General features: G+C 41.2%; 1 protein-coding gene across 2 annotated transcripts in view; it reads right to left on the bottom strand.

The window, feature by feature from the left end:
* PIGG (phosphatidylinositol glycan anchor biosynthesis class G (EMM blood group)) overlaps positions 1-15890 on the bottom strand; it is a 100087-nt gene that overhangs the window by 35523 nt on the left and 48674 nt on the right. For both annotated transcript variants that reach the window (XM_075931310.2, XM_075931309.2), the window contains 3 exons: positions 9823-10040; positions 7760-8041; positions 1939-2393 (listed from right to left, as the gene is read on the bottom strand). In XM_075931310.2, coding sequence (XP_075787425.1) covers positions 1939-2393; positions 7760-8041; positions 9823-10040 — 955 coding nt within the window. The remainder of the gene's footprint in view (positions 1-1938; positions 2394-7759; positions 8042-9822; positions 10041-15890) is intronic.

The raw sequence follows: 15890 nt of genomic DNA, 5'->3' as shown, positions 1-15890 counted from the left end.
TATCTGTTAAAAGGTTAGTCGTTTACACTCAAACATCCCTACTACAGGGTTACAGCCAAACTCTTCTTACAGGGATGGAGCATCTGCCCTCCTTTCAGGTAGCAATGGCATTCTGAAGACAACAACAAGTTGCATGAGCTAATCGTCTGCTATAACTGGGACTGTAAGATTCATGGCTGCTCACATCCTGGAATGCCACTGTGTGAGGTGGAAGATGCACAGCCTGAAAGCACAAAGCTTTCCAGGGAAAGGTCGAAGACCATCTGTGAATTGCACGGATGAAATGAAAGCACGGCATAGTAGGTGGAAGGTCACTGATTGTAATTCTGTTCAGAGGAGCAAATTCCCACCAGCTACAAATTGCTTAGTCGCCACAGTAGGAGAATGCACACTCACACCTGAGGAAAGACATCAAAACGGTTCTTTACAAATGCTGGTGGGTTTCTCCCAAGTAAAGGAAGATCTCCACTTTATTTGAATGAGAAGTGGACAGAGTAAGAGACACTACATCTGACACTAAACTAGCAGGACAAAAAGCTTGGTTTCACCAATGTTTCCATTAATACTTACTGCACTAAGACTACATATATAAATATCTATTACCACTATCTCAACAACAAGTGTATTTATACAAATCCATCCTTAATGAACCATTTTATTAAACCTTAGAACCACCTACTCACCCCTTCTCCTTATTCAAAGCCAGTCAACTTGCCTAGCAGTCCCAGTCCCCCTTCACGGTTCCTCCCGTCTGCCCACAGCTCCTCATCCAATTTCAGTGACCCACCTGGCCAACTGATTCCAAGTCCTCATCTCTCCCACGCTCCTGGCTGAACAAGTCACAACCTGCCCTTACTACTAGCTCCCAGTTTAATTTGACCAGCCAGTCCCACCCTCCCCATGCAAACTCCCAGCTTCAACTCCCCCATATAGTAAGATGAAGGCCTGAAACATAAGCCCATGTATCACAGGTCTGGAGTGAGGCCTCAACAGCAATAATCAAGATTTCACTAATATGAAACAGAGCATAGCTGTGAACAAGAGGCAGGCCCTGCTCACAGAAGCTGGCAAGAACAGGGCTGATATTACAGAAACACTCCTACTTAAGAGGTACTGAGAACTGACCATGAGCACATTCCAGAGGGGTCAAAACAGAACACCCTGTGAAGCAACATTTTGGTACCAAACACACTTCCCACAAACTGACAGTATGATACGTAATGATCAAACCCCCAAGTACAAGTTAATGGTTGATTTATTTAAATCAGATTTTTTTTAATCAATAAAATACTGGTTGGTCACACAATGCGGTTTCGCTGTCCAGGTGCAAAATTGCTGCAATTTGTATTGACCTAAAATAATACAGTGTAGGCATTTGAAAACCCTGCTCTTTCATTACCAATAAAGACCTCAAATTTCTCATGTAATCCCTATTGTGTTAGAGAGAAGAAAAAGTCTCTCCTCCCTCCCCCCCACAGCCATATCCCTTGGGACAGGTCAGAAAGAACACCAAGCACTGTTATTCTTTGTTGTGACTCAGTAAAGTTAGGAATTATGCACAGAACCCTGCTTTACATAAAAACCATTAATTCTGATACACAAGTGTATATATATTATGCTTGCCACTAGTGACTTAAGTTATTTAAGAACATAAACCACTGATAAAAAAACATGTGTTCAAGTTTGCGAGAATTAAATTATAAATCATGGTTAATGCTAACAACAACAGCCTAGAAGAGGTAAATACATTATATGAGACAACTGCACCAATAAGAATAGCGTGAAACCCCTGCAGCACTTCATTTCGCACTCATTTCCTTCAACTATTTATAGTATTTCCTATTTACAAAATATCAAATCTGTAGCCCCTTAGCTAAACACTAAGTAAGACATGACATTTTAAGAATGTAGCAACCATCAGCCAGCACAGATACCCACCTTGTCAACCAATGTCCAAAGTCGGGTCGATGAGCCCACTGTACACCCGTCTGATTTAATGAACGAAGTAACCGACAACAAATAAGGATGATCCATGGACTTACTAAACCCATCCACTTTTCTGAGCCTCTTAGAAATTCATCTGAATAGGTGACTTTGCCCAATTTTGAGTCATATGATGGTATATCAACATTTTTGAATTGGGCGGTTTCCCCAGTATCTTCAAAATTTTGTTTCACAGCAGTACTAAGCTGAAGATCACAGTCTCTCACAAGAAAGTAATGTCTGCAAATTTCTTGGCACAGTGCCAGGCAAAGAGTATTGATAAGAAAATACCAGGTTTGGTGTTCCTCTTCTATAAAGCTGCTTGCTCCCAAGCTCACAGCATGGCCAGCAGTTCCTGCCAAAATGAGCACATCTAGTTCTGACCAGCTGGATTTGGAGACAGCTGGATTCTGTGAACAGAAAATGTGTCATTGGTGAAATAATCTGAAAACCATATCATTACTCCCGTGTGCGTTTAACATGTGCTTACAGTTACTTGTTTAGTGATAACAAAGCCTAAGCAAAAAAAGGCAAATTGTGTAATTTTTCTCAGTGGCATTTCCTGCACTTTTAGTCTTACATAAGTTAATTTTAGTGTTAGCCACTGAGTTAGCATCATAACACATTTAATTATACTATTTAAAATCATTGTCTACCCCTTCAAGGTAACTAACTTCTCTCTGAATAATCACCAAGACATACTTCAAGTTCAGGTTCTCTGCAACCTTGTGATAGAAGGTGTGAAGCAGATCTTACTTGTTGCACATGAATAGATCTAAAAATAGAAATCTCACAGTAATCAGAAAACTGAATAAAGATACCAATAACAAGCCATTTTCTCACCACTGTAGATCTCTATCCATTCATAGCTTGACAAAAAGAAAAAATCATCTCAAATTAACAGCAGCAATTGTGGAGCTCTTGCCACCTTGTCACTGTGCAAACTGAATAGTGCATTTATTTCAGGATAAAGAGACTGTTAAATAGTGGGTGTTTAAGGATTTATTTCACATGTTATGTATGGCGACAACAATACCCTGGACCTGATTTCATCATTATTTTAATTTTCTGCTCAATGCAGTTACATAGAACCATCTTCAGTAACTGCATGAGAGAAGAGAAGGCTCTATACTTGCAAAGCATACAAATGAGCATTTGGGGAGAAATATTACCAGAACAATCCTTTATTTTCATTTTAAGTACTTTGTTGGGAAATATGCAAAGAAAACCACATATCACAAACAAGAACTATTGACACGTTAAGGAATAGTCAAGTGATTATTTTCAAGCCAAAACCCAAACAGGGTAACTTATTTATATTTAAGAACAGTTCTCTGAATGCATCTGCGTTTGACTGATCTTCTTAGCAATGTGCTCCTATCCTTGACCTTGTGATCTGACTTTAAAAAGGTACTGAATCTCCAGGAACTTTATAAAGTCCAGTCTAGGGATGTTAAATGTAGATTAACTGGCTAATCGAATAGTCAATACAACTTGCATTCACTATTCAATTAGTCAGTAAGGGCACCTCCACCTTTGAAGTGCAACAGCCCCAGGGCTGTTGCTACACTTCATAGGTCAAAGCACAGTGGGGAGCATGGTGCCAGTGGGGGACCGTGGCTCCCGGGGTCAGCTGAGGACTCTGAGCCAGGCAGCACAGATAGAGGCAGTGCGGGGGGAGGGAGGGAGGGAGGAGTAGCAACTAGTCAACTAATGTCAACTTGTCATTCACACCCCTAGTTCAGTCAAATATATTTACTCCGAGACTGTGTATGGGGATGGTCCAAGGGGGCAACACCCCCTGAGGCCTTCCGTTCCAAGGGGCCCAGGACTCATGGCTGTTGCTACTGCAGAGGCAATGGCACCCTGAGCCCTGGACCCTTTGAATCACTGTCAGAGCACTGCACACTGTGCTCCAGAGGAGGGTTTACCCCGCCCCTTCCACCCAAGGCTCCTCCCCTTTTGGGAGCACAGAGCCACCCCCCACCTTGTCCATAGGCTAGCAAGGCTGTCAGCTTCCCTGATAGTGCACCGGAATGTCTAAGCTTTAGTTCCTTTTTCGACCTCTCACCCTCACAGCAGACAACCAACATATAAACTCCTGAAGTCTGGAGACCACTGGTGCAGCTCACGTCAGAACGGATCTAATTTGCTAAGCAACAGGCGCTAGCTGTGGAGGTAGGAGAATGGCGTTGTGCATGGAAAGTACGTACTACAGCTTGCTATACTATTTAACATGGTTAAAAATTAACATAATGGTCAAGTCATTGTGTCTAAACACGGTGAGGTGACTACCTACAGTGGCCCAGAATAGAATATTTTGTTGCATAGAGCAGCGGTTTTCAAACCTTTTTTCCTCATGACCTAGTTGAAGAAAACGGTTGATGCCTTAGCACCCCCACTGGTCACCTGAACTCCCTACAGCAATGAGACCTAGTGCCCGACATTCCACCCCCCAGTACTGGGTTGCGATCCATAGTTTGAAAACCACTGGCATAGTGTACCTTGTTAAAAGCATTGGCAGGAATGTGTGGAGAACTGGGCCTACTGTGAAGACAGGGTTACATGTCAGTTTAGCTAAGCCATCAAGTTTTTCTACTCTAAGCAGCTGTTATTAACAAAAACTAAGTGCTTGCCCAGGAACAAGCAATTGAGACTAACCACCAACCACCTTCAATAGTTAATTTGGCAGTTCTGATTACATGGAAGAAATACAATTCAGCCCTGAGATACTTACAAGGAACCCAGTTTGTGCTCAATACATTTGGTTTCACATGGTCAGTGATCTCACCTTAAATAGTCTGTTTTAGAGATTAAACCCTCCAGTGGTTACTATCTGAAAGGCATTTGCCAACGATAAACACTGGTATGCGAGAGATCATCATTTTCTTCTGGGCTTAGAAAGTATTATCATAATTTCAGATACAGCTGGGCATATATATTGTTTATGTGCTCTAAGTACTGACTTCAGAAGTAAACTTCATACATCACATTTTTTACTCGTGATGCTATATCACCATGCTTTCCGATGCCAACTCTGACACTGTGGCTTACCTTGTAAAACTTGCTAACAAGTTACACATTTTCATCCAAAAATTAAACCTATATGTAATCAAGTAGCAGGTAATAAACACATTTAGCCTTGGCATCTAATTAAGACTCATCTGGAATTTTGATTTTCGGGAACCAAGCTGTGCCAAGTCTAAATGTAATCTTTGTTATTCACCACATGGAGCTCATGAGCTGAGTTAACAGGACAGGTGGTACACCTGAAGTACAAACTAGATCTTATTTGGACTAACAGCCTGGATGGCGTGTATTTATGGTGGGGAAGGGGAGAGGTAAAGAAGCATATTATACCAAAACCTCTGTATTTACACCAAAACCATCCCCTCCCGGCAGAAACCTCTGAACTTAGAAATTAAAATTATCAAATCATATGATACAGAATTCAAATTTCAGTGGGCTGAGAGGTTCCAGCTGAAATACAGCCCAAGACAGTGATATAAAGTTATTAGCATCTGATGCCTATTTGGTACACAAGGCACTGATACTTACTCATTCCATTTAACAGACTTGGTTACATCAGCATAAGCACTAAACAGCCTCAGCACACAGGCCAAAGACTGAAAGTGTATCGAGATCGAAATATGCATAAGTAAAGTCGTTAGGAGATTTATGTTGCAGCAACTCCTATGCAGTAAGCTCTATGTAAGTTCTTTATTTAAGGGATTAGTATAGCCAACCCACTTCCTCTTGCAGAAGTATATATTTATGATTTGCACCTTATGGTTATCAACACCAAGCAGATGCCTTTGACAACAGTAAGCTTCATAAACTGGAAGCAATTGAAATGTAAGTCAGTGGAGATCATGAAAACAACTTTACGGGAGCCACAGCATTTCTTCTTACTAAAATAAGTATCAATAACTAAATGATTAAGTAATTTTTACTCAGTTACTTTTCAGACTGGAAATTATAAGGTTTTGGGATTATTGGTAAAGTCTCTAACATTCCTGAAGTCTTGAATTCTGCTAATTTGGACACAAAGGGAGCTAATTTTGATTTCCAACTGTGCTACTTTCCATGTGACAGAACAGCATTGATTACAACTGTTCCCAATAAGGTTTTTCTGGCATGCTCTGAGCACATTTGAAAACTACAAAAACCACTGCACCAGCTCATTCAAAGTTAAAAAAAGAGGTAGCAAGAATGGAAGAAAAGATCCTAATGTGAACTGCAGTTTGGTGCTTTGGTAATTAAATATGAGGTAAATGGTATCATACGGGGGAAATCTATAAAAATTAAGCAGAAGGCAAAAATTCAATGAAAGACTATTTATTTGAATTGCATTGTATTAATAGGTGTAATACTCCAGAGCTGCTCCATTCTGAGCACTTTCAAAATTTCCCTTACTTAGGCTGGCCCCAATGTTTAAAAGATATAGCAAAATATGATTACTAGCAGCAACTCTATATATTACACTTCAAGGCTATCCACAGAACTGAGGCACTAGCCAAAGAAGTTAACGTTGTGAAGATTGCCTAGGATTTATAAAGGACTACATCACTATTTAAAGCCTTACATGTCACTGAGGGTGAGAGTGATTGTGAAAAGATGTAGTAATTAAAAGTTATTTATAGCATCTAGGAAGCAGATGTGAACACTGCCAAGAGCATTATGGTCTCCAGAAAATTCATGAACCTAATCATCAGCTCCTACATTCAAACATGGGGAAAAAGCCACATGAAGGGACATGTAACTTGAGAGCCATTTCTTCAGTGATATGAACGAAAATGCTTTATTTAAAAATATATAAAAATACATTGTGGCAAAGCTCCTTCTTGACCTTGGTGGGTCCCGCACTTTCAAGCTAATTGCTTGCCTCAGAGGTTCACAGCAGTCCTCGGTTTAGACACTGGCCTTCTGTTTGTTGAGCTACCCTCACAATTGACCAGCCTGGAGAAAAGGGGGGAACCAAACTCTACAGACTCTGTGACCCCTCCAAGTGATACAGGGCTGGACAAACCCTTTTCCCAAAGCCAGTCCTTTTCTGGTACTGAAATGGGGAGTTGGTGATGGGAGGAACCTGGGCCTGCCTGCTGCTCCAGCTTCCATACCAGGGACCTTGTAAAAACAGTTGCCTGAAAATGTCTCCAGTAACAGCTGCACAACAGCTACGATCCCCTGGGTCCCTTCCCCAGCACCTTCCTTACTGCAGGCTCTTCTGACTGGTACCTACTTGCACTTCATTTTTCCACTCTTACAACCCAGTGAGGAGGGGGAGGCAGTTGTATATAGTTCAGAGGTTTTAAAACCGTATCAAGAGATTTATTTTATGAAATTGAACAGCTTACAATGCCCACTGTATTCAAAGTGTTGTCATGTTCCAAGTATCTAGAAAATATAACCAGTTATCTTCAGTAGGCAGTACTCTGGTATCACCCAAAGAACACTAGTTGTATATGCAAGTATCCTAGCATACAAGGCATGTAACTAGCGTACTGCATAACTGTTTCTGATCTAGTAAATCAAATGCAAAATTATATTCATTAGAATACTTCTGAAAATAATGTGAAAATGAACATTTTTTATGATAGTCATTAGAGTAATCAGCATGATGCCATAGTGACTATATCATATTTCACTCTGATTAAGTGGGTTCAAATTATATTATACCTTTGGCATACACCAGAAACTTCAGAGACAACTGTGCTCAAGGACACAGCACAAAGCACAAAAGGCTTCAATTATATTTCTTAAGGAGCGGTCTCACCTTAACTGGAAGTTTGGGATTCTCAAGCATCTTTCCAAAGGTGGATAAAATTACACACATAAGCGCAGAAATCAGCATCATCACTCCAACTGCCATTACCCACGATATACTGCAGAAATAGCATGAGCTCTCCGCTGACGTGCATACAATTACATGAACTGCACAGAGCAGCAGGCACAGCAAGTAAAACAGCAGAGAAAACAGTGGAGGCGAGAGAGGCACTTCAAATTCAGCCCTGCTGCTCAGGGCTTTCGGCATGCTGAGCAAAAGCAGAAGCAGAACCTACAAGAGAACAAAAATATTGGGATGGTCACGAGATTGCGGCATAGTAGTTTGGAATCTAACGTTCAAAGAAAACAGTGTAGTTTCTCATACTGCATTGCTACTGAATACGTTTTGTAACAAGGGTGTCTGTGATGGAAGGTACATGCCTGACAGGGCAGTTTTATGCCAACTGACACTGAAGAATACAATTATGTATGTTAGTGGTTTTAAAGTGACATACATACTCTTGCATAGAAATTCTACAAGCTCTCGGTATGCAGAACTCCCACTGATTTCAATGGCATCCCTGCACCAAGAGGGCTTACGAAATATGGTTAGAAGTATGAAGAAAGGATTATTAACCCTAAGCAATAACTATCGTTCTTTCTGACATGTCCCCCATGAGAGCTCCACTCCAGGGGCACTTGTGCCCCCTGTGGATTTGAATGAATGGAGATCTCTCATAGCAGTGCCCATTCGGCCCATGCACACCTATTAGTCTTGTGACCCTTGTCATTGTTATACAGCCAGTCCCCAAGTTGCAAACAGTTGACTTAAGACCGTTCGCATTTATGACCAAAGCTGTCGTAAATGGCAGACCCTGAGTTACGAACGCGGTCCACGCTTACAAACAGCGCGGCCGCGTGTAACTCTATGGGGTCCGACTTACGAACAAACTGAGTTTCGGACCAAGTGCTTGGTCAGTAACCGGTTCATAAGTCGGGGAGAGGCTGTATAGCGTTTTGCAGGCAAACCCACCCTCCGTTCCTTCTCTACCATGGAGCCATACAACACACAACTCCAAAGCAGAGGGGAAGAACGGTGGGCAAGAAAGTACCCACAGGGGCACAGTTCTCCAAGAACCACAGTTATTGCCCGGAATGAGTGGCCACTTCTTCTTTAAAGAGTCCTTTATGGGTGCTCCACTCTAAGTGACTTCCAAGCAGTTCCCTTTGAGGAGAAAGGAGCTTTGGAATTGAATCAAGTATGGAAAACAGTACATCTCAGCTGAACATAGCATCAGAAGTAGAGTCATGAAATATCACACAGTGGTCAGTGAACATATGTACAGAAGACCAAGTAGCAGTTTAGACATTTATATAATGGACTCATTTTTGAGAAATGCCACAGAAGAGGAAAGGGACCTTGTAGAGTTCGCATGTCTGATTAGAGATTACAGACCCTTTTGATTGATCTATCAGCAAGACAAACAATATGGGGGGTATTCCTGAATGCTTCAGCCCTATCCAGATAGACGACCACGTCAAGGGTATGCAACAGTGCCTCTTGCTTATCTAGGTGAAGTTTAGGATAGAAGATTGGCAACTGAATAGGTTGGATAATATGGAACTCAGAATGCAGGACAATGTAGCACTTGCTTCAACTACCCCAGACTAACACGGCTACATTTCTATCACTATGGAACTCAGAGTAGACTACGCAAAAATGTGTGGTGTGGTTGCAAAGTGACCTTGTCCTTAAAAAATACTGTGAAAGGGGGGGCATGCCATGAGGGCCTCTATTTCCCCAACCTGTTGCACCTTGTCCGCTCCAGGGCTTATGGATACAAGGACAGTTTAAACTGGAGCACATCTGCATACTTGCTGTAATTATCAAAATAGAGAAAGCATAAACTGAACAGATTGTACCCAAAGCTTCCTAACCCTTAGCCCATAAAATAATTTTGATGTGTTATCAAAGTTATGCTTCACAAGAATTCACAAGAACATCTGATGGAAAGGGACCTAGCATAGACAATGCCGTCACAGAACTGCCTTCCCAAACTTATCAATTCATACCTCCAGCACTATCACTGTCCCCACAGTCATCGAATACATGTCGTACTGAGCCACTTGCTTGCTTAGTGAAGAACTCAAGATCTTCAGAGCCTCTAAATATTGCTTAAGGACCTTTTTACCCAGGTTCAAGAGGACTTCTGAATTATTACCCTCTAGGTAGAGCTTGATCCAATTCCCATGGGATTTTTCTGCTATCTTAAAATGCTCAAATCCAGGATCTAGCAAGAAAAACAGGGAAAAAAGATCAGTATGTAAATTAGTAATTATCAGAGTCCTGATAGTATTTATACACTTCCCAGGAAAAACTTGCTTCAGGAACTAAAACAATTGGAATTTCACACAGAGAAAGGTATAAATCCTAAAGAGATAATCAAGTCCATAGTGAGGTAGTTACCCTGAATACGAATGATTAATACCCGAACAATGAAACATTAAAGCCCACAAAGTTGAAAAGAATAAAAATCGAGCCACCATCTTTAATTTGGAAATTCACAATGGTACATTGTAATCTCAAAGGTACAATGAGATTAATATTAGAATGCATCCCAGAAAAGAAATCCTTTTAATATGTGTTTTCTCACTTTTTTTACATGTATAAAAACCGTGAAATTGTGGAATTCAATAGACTCAATTTGTCAGTAATACAGGAACATAGAGCCATTCAATCTTTTTTTGCTATCACTTTCTGCCCTCTGCAATCAAGCCCCCAAACATACACATTTTTGTAATTTCACCTGACAGAACTAAATTAAATTAAATTACAAACATGCACTCTTAGATCACATGGTCAATACTTTCAGAAGTGATTCTGCATGTTTCACTTTTAGGGTGTCCAACCTGAAACTCTTGAGGGTGGCCTGATTTCTCAGAGTACCTACCCTCTGAGGATCAGGTCACTTGGAAGATAGATTCTCAAAATCCTAGACTTCTAAAAATCTTGATACTCTATGTTTGCAAGGTCTCACGATTCTCTACTGGATTTAATCCATTTTGATGTTAGTTTCGCAGGAAAGCCATGTTCCTTAGGAGCATACTATTCAGGAAGTGGTAGTAGCCAAGATTTCCAAGAAAAGGAGATTTCAGCCTCATCTTCAAGTCTGAGTCTATGAAAAGTGAAGAGATGATGACCAAACAGTCTGATCTCCTGCACAACGCAGAGCATGGAATTTCACCAAATTGCTCCCACATTCATTCCATTACTTCTTGTTGAGCTGGGGCTTGTCTTTTGGAGAGAGATTTCATCTGGACTTAAAGACCTCAAGTGACAGAAGCTAGTATGTCCCTAGGTAAACTGCTCTAATAATTCGCTGCCTTATTTTAGTCTAAAATTTCTTAGCTTCAGCTTCCAGCAACTGAATCTTGTTATGTCTGTCTGAAAAAAGCCCTCTATCAAGTCTTCTATCCATGTAGGCACTTACTCATCTATAATCAACTCATCTCCCTACATGTCTCTTGGATAAACTAAATAGGCTAAACTTCTTTAATCTCTTTCTCAGTTATTGTCAATCGGATTTCTAGTATCAGGAAAATAAATTTAATCCAATCAAAGTTTTGAAGGGAAAAACTTTAGCAACAAATCCCCCCAAAAATTGTTTTGGGGTGGTTTTCAGAGACTCTGGCTTTGCCCAAGCGATGGCCAGGAAAACACTCATTTTCAAGGCCTTAAGTTTATACCCTCCACAGAGCAGCCCAGGACAGTGGCGGCCGTACAGCCTGGCGTCCCAGGGCTGAGGCACTTGCTTGCCCCCTGTGGTCATTCAAGAGTACAACTGTCCCTTGTATCACAGCCCTCCCTCTCTGTTTCCATGCACATATCATTGTCATGACAGAACTAAGCCCTTACCTTGCTTTAAGTTATGGTAAGAGGAAGCTATATACAGAATTTGTGCTCCTAGCTCTTACTGTTTAGGAAGAGTTCTTGAACAAAACAAACAGATGCACACGGAGACAGATGCACAAACTCTCTCAAATATTTAGTAGATTTGCAAAGACAAAATGGACTTTCCCAGAGAGAATGGAAGATCTGTTGGCTTCAAGACTCATCTTCCTCGGTGCTCTTAGGAAGAATTGAGACTCAGATAACTGCTAGTTTTTCCAATGTAGAAACTCATTTTCCCTCTTGTAAGCATCCAAATAAGAGTTTTAGTGCTCTTCCCCTTGACCCCTGGGTTTTAACTAACTCCCTACAAATCCATTTTTTTCCCCACATGTTAGAATGGAAAGTATCTAGTTTATTCGGTTACATCCAATTTTGTTTCAAGAAAGTTACAGCCTCACATATCATGTCAAGGGAACATCTACTGAATATTTCAGTTGAGATAAACAGCATAATTATTGGTTGTATGAATAGTCTCCACAAACCATTAGTAAAATGCAACCTGGAGTGCAAGTCTACCCCACACAAGCCTGCCATAAACTGTCCATGTGGCCCCTGCTGCCAGGTACTCAAGTTACCTCATACTTTCTGATATATTCCCATTTCAAAGCAGAGTTCCTTCAACATTTGCAATGACTGTAAGACCTGAAGCCCTTTTCCCTATCCACAGGGCTCCCACCAACTACCTTCTAAAGCAGTTTCCAGAGCTTCCAACAACTGTGAAATTGAGAACTCCATCCATAATCTTTTGGTGGATAATCTTCTAAGATTACAGATGATTTCAGCTCAATTTATTCCAGCAGTTACGATTCAAACTAGCATGTCCAATACAAACTGTTAGCACTGCAAGCATTAAGAAACTTACATTGCTAGAATCAAAAGGGCTTTTCTACTCTATAGAGTAACTGTGTAAAATGGCACTCACTCACTCGGTCTATCTGCTCCTTGTATAGATTCTGTCACATCCTCTTACCATAGGGAAAGGGATTCTTTGCTTTTTTAATACAACCTTTTACTCCCATTAGCCTCACAGATAGAAGTGAGCTAAATACTGCGTCCTGTGCAGCAAAAAAAACGGTTTAGTGAGTTTGTCAGTTAAAGCTGTGTAATATTATTGAAGACAATGTTGCACAAGCTTAAGTGACTGCACTCCTCTGGCCTACAGAATCCTTTGAAAACAATGCATGAGAACGGAAAAGCCCAGATTTAACCTAAGTGACTGGCTGAACTTAGAAATTGTACTTCATATTGAATGTTGAATGACAAACGGAGTCATTCATGTCTTTTTTACAATGATTTTTCAGGGTAGACTTCTGAGTCTTTATAATTCCCCTATTGTTGTGACCACTGTCAGCTATTTTATTATGTGCTGTGTACCCCGAAACAAATCTTCATTTATGTATGTTGCCTAGTTTGAGACTTAATACTACAAAAGTATTACACTTTTCCTCTGCTAATTTCTCCTTGAGTACCATATTCACCTATGGATTAGTAAGTGCAAGTCTTGGCAAGATACGTAAATGTTGTAACCAGGACTGCATCTTTTATATCAGCTCCTATCTAGGACTGTTATCAGTCATCTCTGGCTATTGGAAAAGAGAAGAAACTTTCTCTTTCTTCCTTATGAACCCACATGAGTGCTGGCTGCTCCAAAGACTTCTTACTTTACCCATTACCCCAAGCCTTCTAGCTACAGCAAGAAGTATAGCGAAAAGGACCCAAGCACCTACAAGTAATGAGGAAAAGACTCCATTCTATTCCTTCACCTGCCTCCTTCTTTGGAACCTCCTCTCTCCTTTCACTTACTCTGCCCACACCATTCAGGAACAGTGTTAGCAGGAAATTGACATGATTCCTTATAGTTTCATTGCAGCCTGAATGTGTCTTATCAGCAATAATATGAATGAATGAGAGTCTAGTTATTTCACTTCATTGCTTCCTGGCAAGGTTCTGAGCAGTAGCAGTGGAGAGGTCTGTTTCCAGAGGCAAAAGACAACACTTCACTGGTTTGCATGTCAATATTCATCTGCATAAGCAGAAGGGCTAGAACTTTAAAAAAAAATCAGCAGAAATTATTGACTCTAATCCCCTGGCTTGGCAGTGAGCACTTCCTACTCATTACCTGTAAATTAACTCTCCAAGCCAAGTATTACATCATTTCACAATACTGCAGATCCAACATGCTATTTTAGTCCATTTTAGCTGAGAAATAGCACATGGTCCCAGAAAACTTATGATTTAACAAATACAAGGGTAGCATGATGTTACCTTCTGAGAACAAATGCTTAAGAGCAATACTGTTTTTATTTTGTGCCAGCTCTTTTTAAATGTCAACATTAATTCTCCATCTTTGTGATTCCAAAGAAATGTATTTTTTAAAACAGTTCAATCAAAACTACAATTTGACAAGTGCAAAAAATACACTTTTAAGGAAGCTATTTAACAAACTAATCTAGGTTAATGTCCTTGTGGCCCAGTAACTCCTACCTTCTCTAAATTCAATGCATTAATAACTGTACCAAGATAGACATACAGTAGCAGAAAAATATTGGTTCAAGTAATCACTGAAGAAAAGTGTGGGTCACGGAGATTTAAGAATTCGGGTTGGATTTTGTCCCTGATTGCTATGTAGTGACTTGAATAAAGCAGATTTACAAGAAAAAATGTCACTCTATTATCAAACATAAGAATCCATTTCAATTTTTGAGGTAGTTCAAAATTTACACGTGCATTCCTAGTCTGGTTATAATCTTAAAAGACACTGAGCTCTCCTCTTTTCAGATGAAGTTATTTTTTCCACGTCACTTAAACACTTATCATTGAGGTCCTCCTGCTGAATTCTGTTTGTTGTAGATCACTGAGCATGTCAAGTTCAATTTTACTAAATTTTGTAACATGCGCTCCTAATGTGCGACTCATGCTGTCTGTGTCTTGCAGATTCCCTGGTTAAAGAGCAGGGTTCAAGCAATCGGTAGCTCTTACAAATGTGGCTGTCACTAGCGTGGTGTATGCACACCCTGTCCTTTGAGGTGAGGGTACCTCAGCTTATGGGCACCATTTAGCCAGGTTGCCAGCAATCTCTTTCAGTCAGTAAAACAACCCTCAGTCTAGGGCAGTACAGCCTAATGGCTAGAGTCAACAGCAACAAGATTTAATGGTACCGACTCTTCAATCAGGGCAGCACAGCCTAACAGCCAGCATCAATAAGGGCAGCCCTCAGCTCAGGGCAGCACAGCCTGAGAGCCACAGTCAATAGTTTGGGGCAGCTGCCCAGGCCCACCCTACTCCACCGGGGCCCAACCCAAGGCCCTGTGAGTGTTGGAATGCTTCACCACTCACTCATGCTGAGCTCACTCGGATGGGAGATACCACTCCCACGCCCTCCCTGGGTCACTTCCTACCAGTGTCAGTGTGGGGATGCTCTCGTGGTCTCTGGGTCTGCCACACCAGCCTCTCCCTGGAGCTCCTGATCTCTGGACCTCCAGCCCCAGGACCTCCTCCTCTGGTGTCCAGCCCAGGCTGAGCTGAGCTACTTCCTTTTATACTGTTCCAGCACTTGGAGCATGCCCAGTATGGGTGGAGGGGCAGGACGTGCTCCACCCACAGGGCCGTAAGCCCCCCGTCACAGTAATTATGCATGTTAACTCAGAGTTATGCACATTCATTTACAAACACTATACAAGCTCCCTAGGACATTTTACTTCTTGACAGCAGGAAGACTGTTCTCCTAGAGTAACTGAATTAACAATACATTGTGCATTTGTGTTTCCATGCCCCCCGAAATAATATAAACGAGATTTTGACCAAGCTTCATGAGATTATGATGCAAGACGTTTGTTTTATTTTTTAAATTAAAAATGGAGAGGATTCATCTTCAGCTCTCATACCTTCCCGCTCCCACACTCTCCATGCTAAGCCTCTGTTGCCATCCTGCTCTTTGCTCCTTTCTTCCACTCTCCTCTACCTTTTCCATGTTATTGCCTATGGCTTCACATCCATCCTGCCCCTGGACTGTGATCTATCCCTTCTACACAAATCCCTACTTAAGCCTCACTTCAGTGACAAGCACTAATGGAAACCTATGTAAAACGTCACAACCAAAAATGGGAGGAATGGGCTAATGAGTTTTAACTTCCCTGGACAAAGCTAGAATTGTCTGCTCCCCCAGGAAGTTCATAAGTTGTGGGTTGGG

This window comes from Pelodiscus sinensis, chromosome 6 (assembly GCF_052426305.1).
Source record: "Pelodiscus sinensis isolate ZL-2025 chromosome 6, ASM5242630v1, whole genome shotgun sequence".
Classification (NCBI taxonomy): domain Eukaryota; kingdom Metazoa; phylum Chordata; order Testudines; family Trionychidae; genus Pelodiscus; species Pelodiscus sinensis.
Note: the sequence above shows the minus strand (reverse complement) of the source record. Positions and strands in the feature narration are given on the sequence as shown.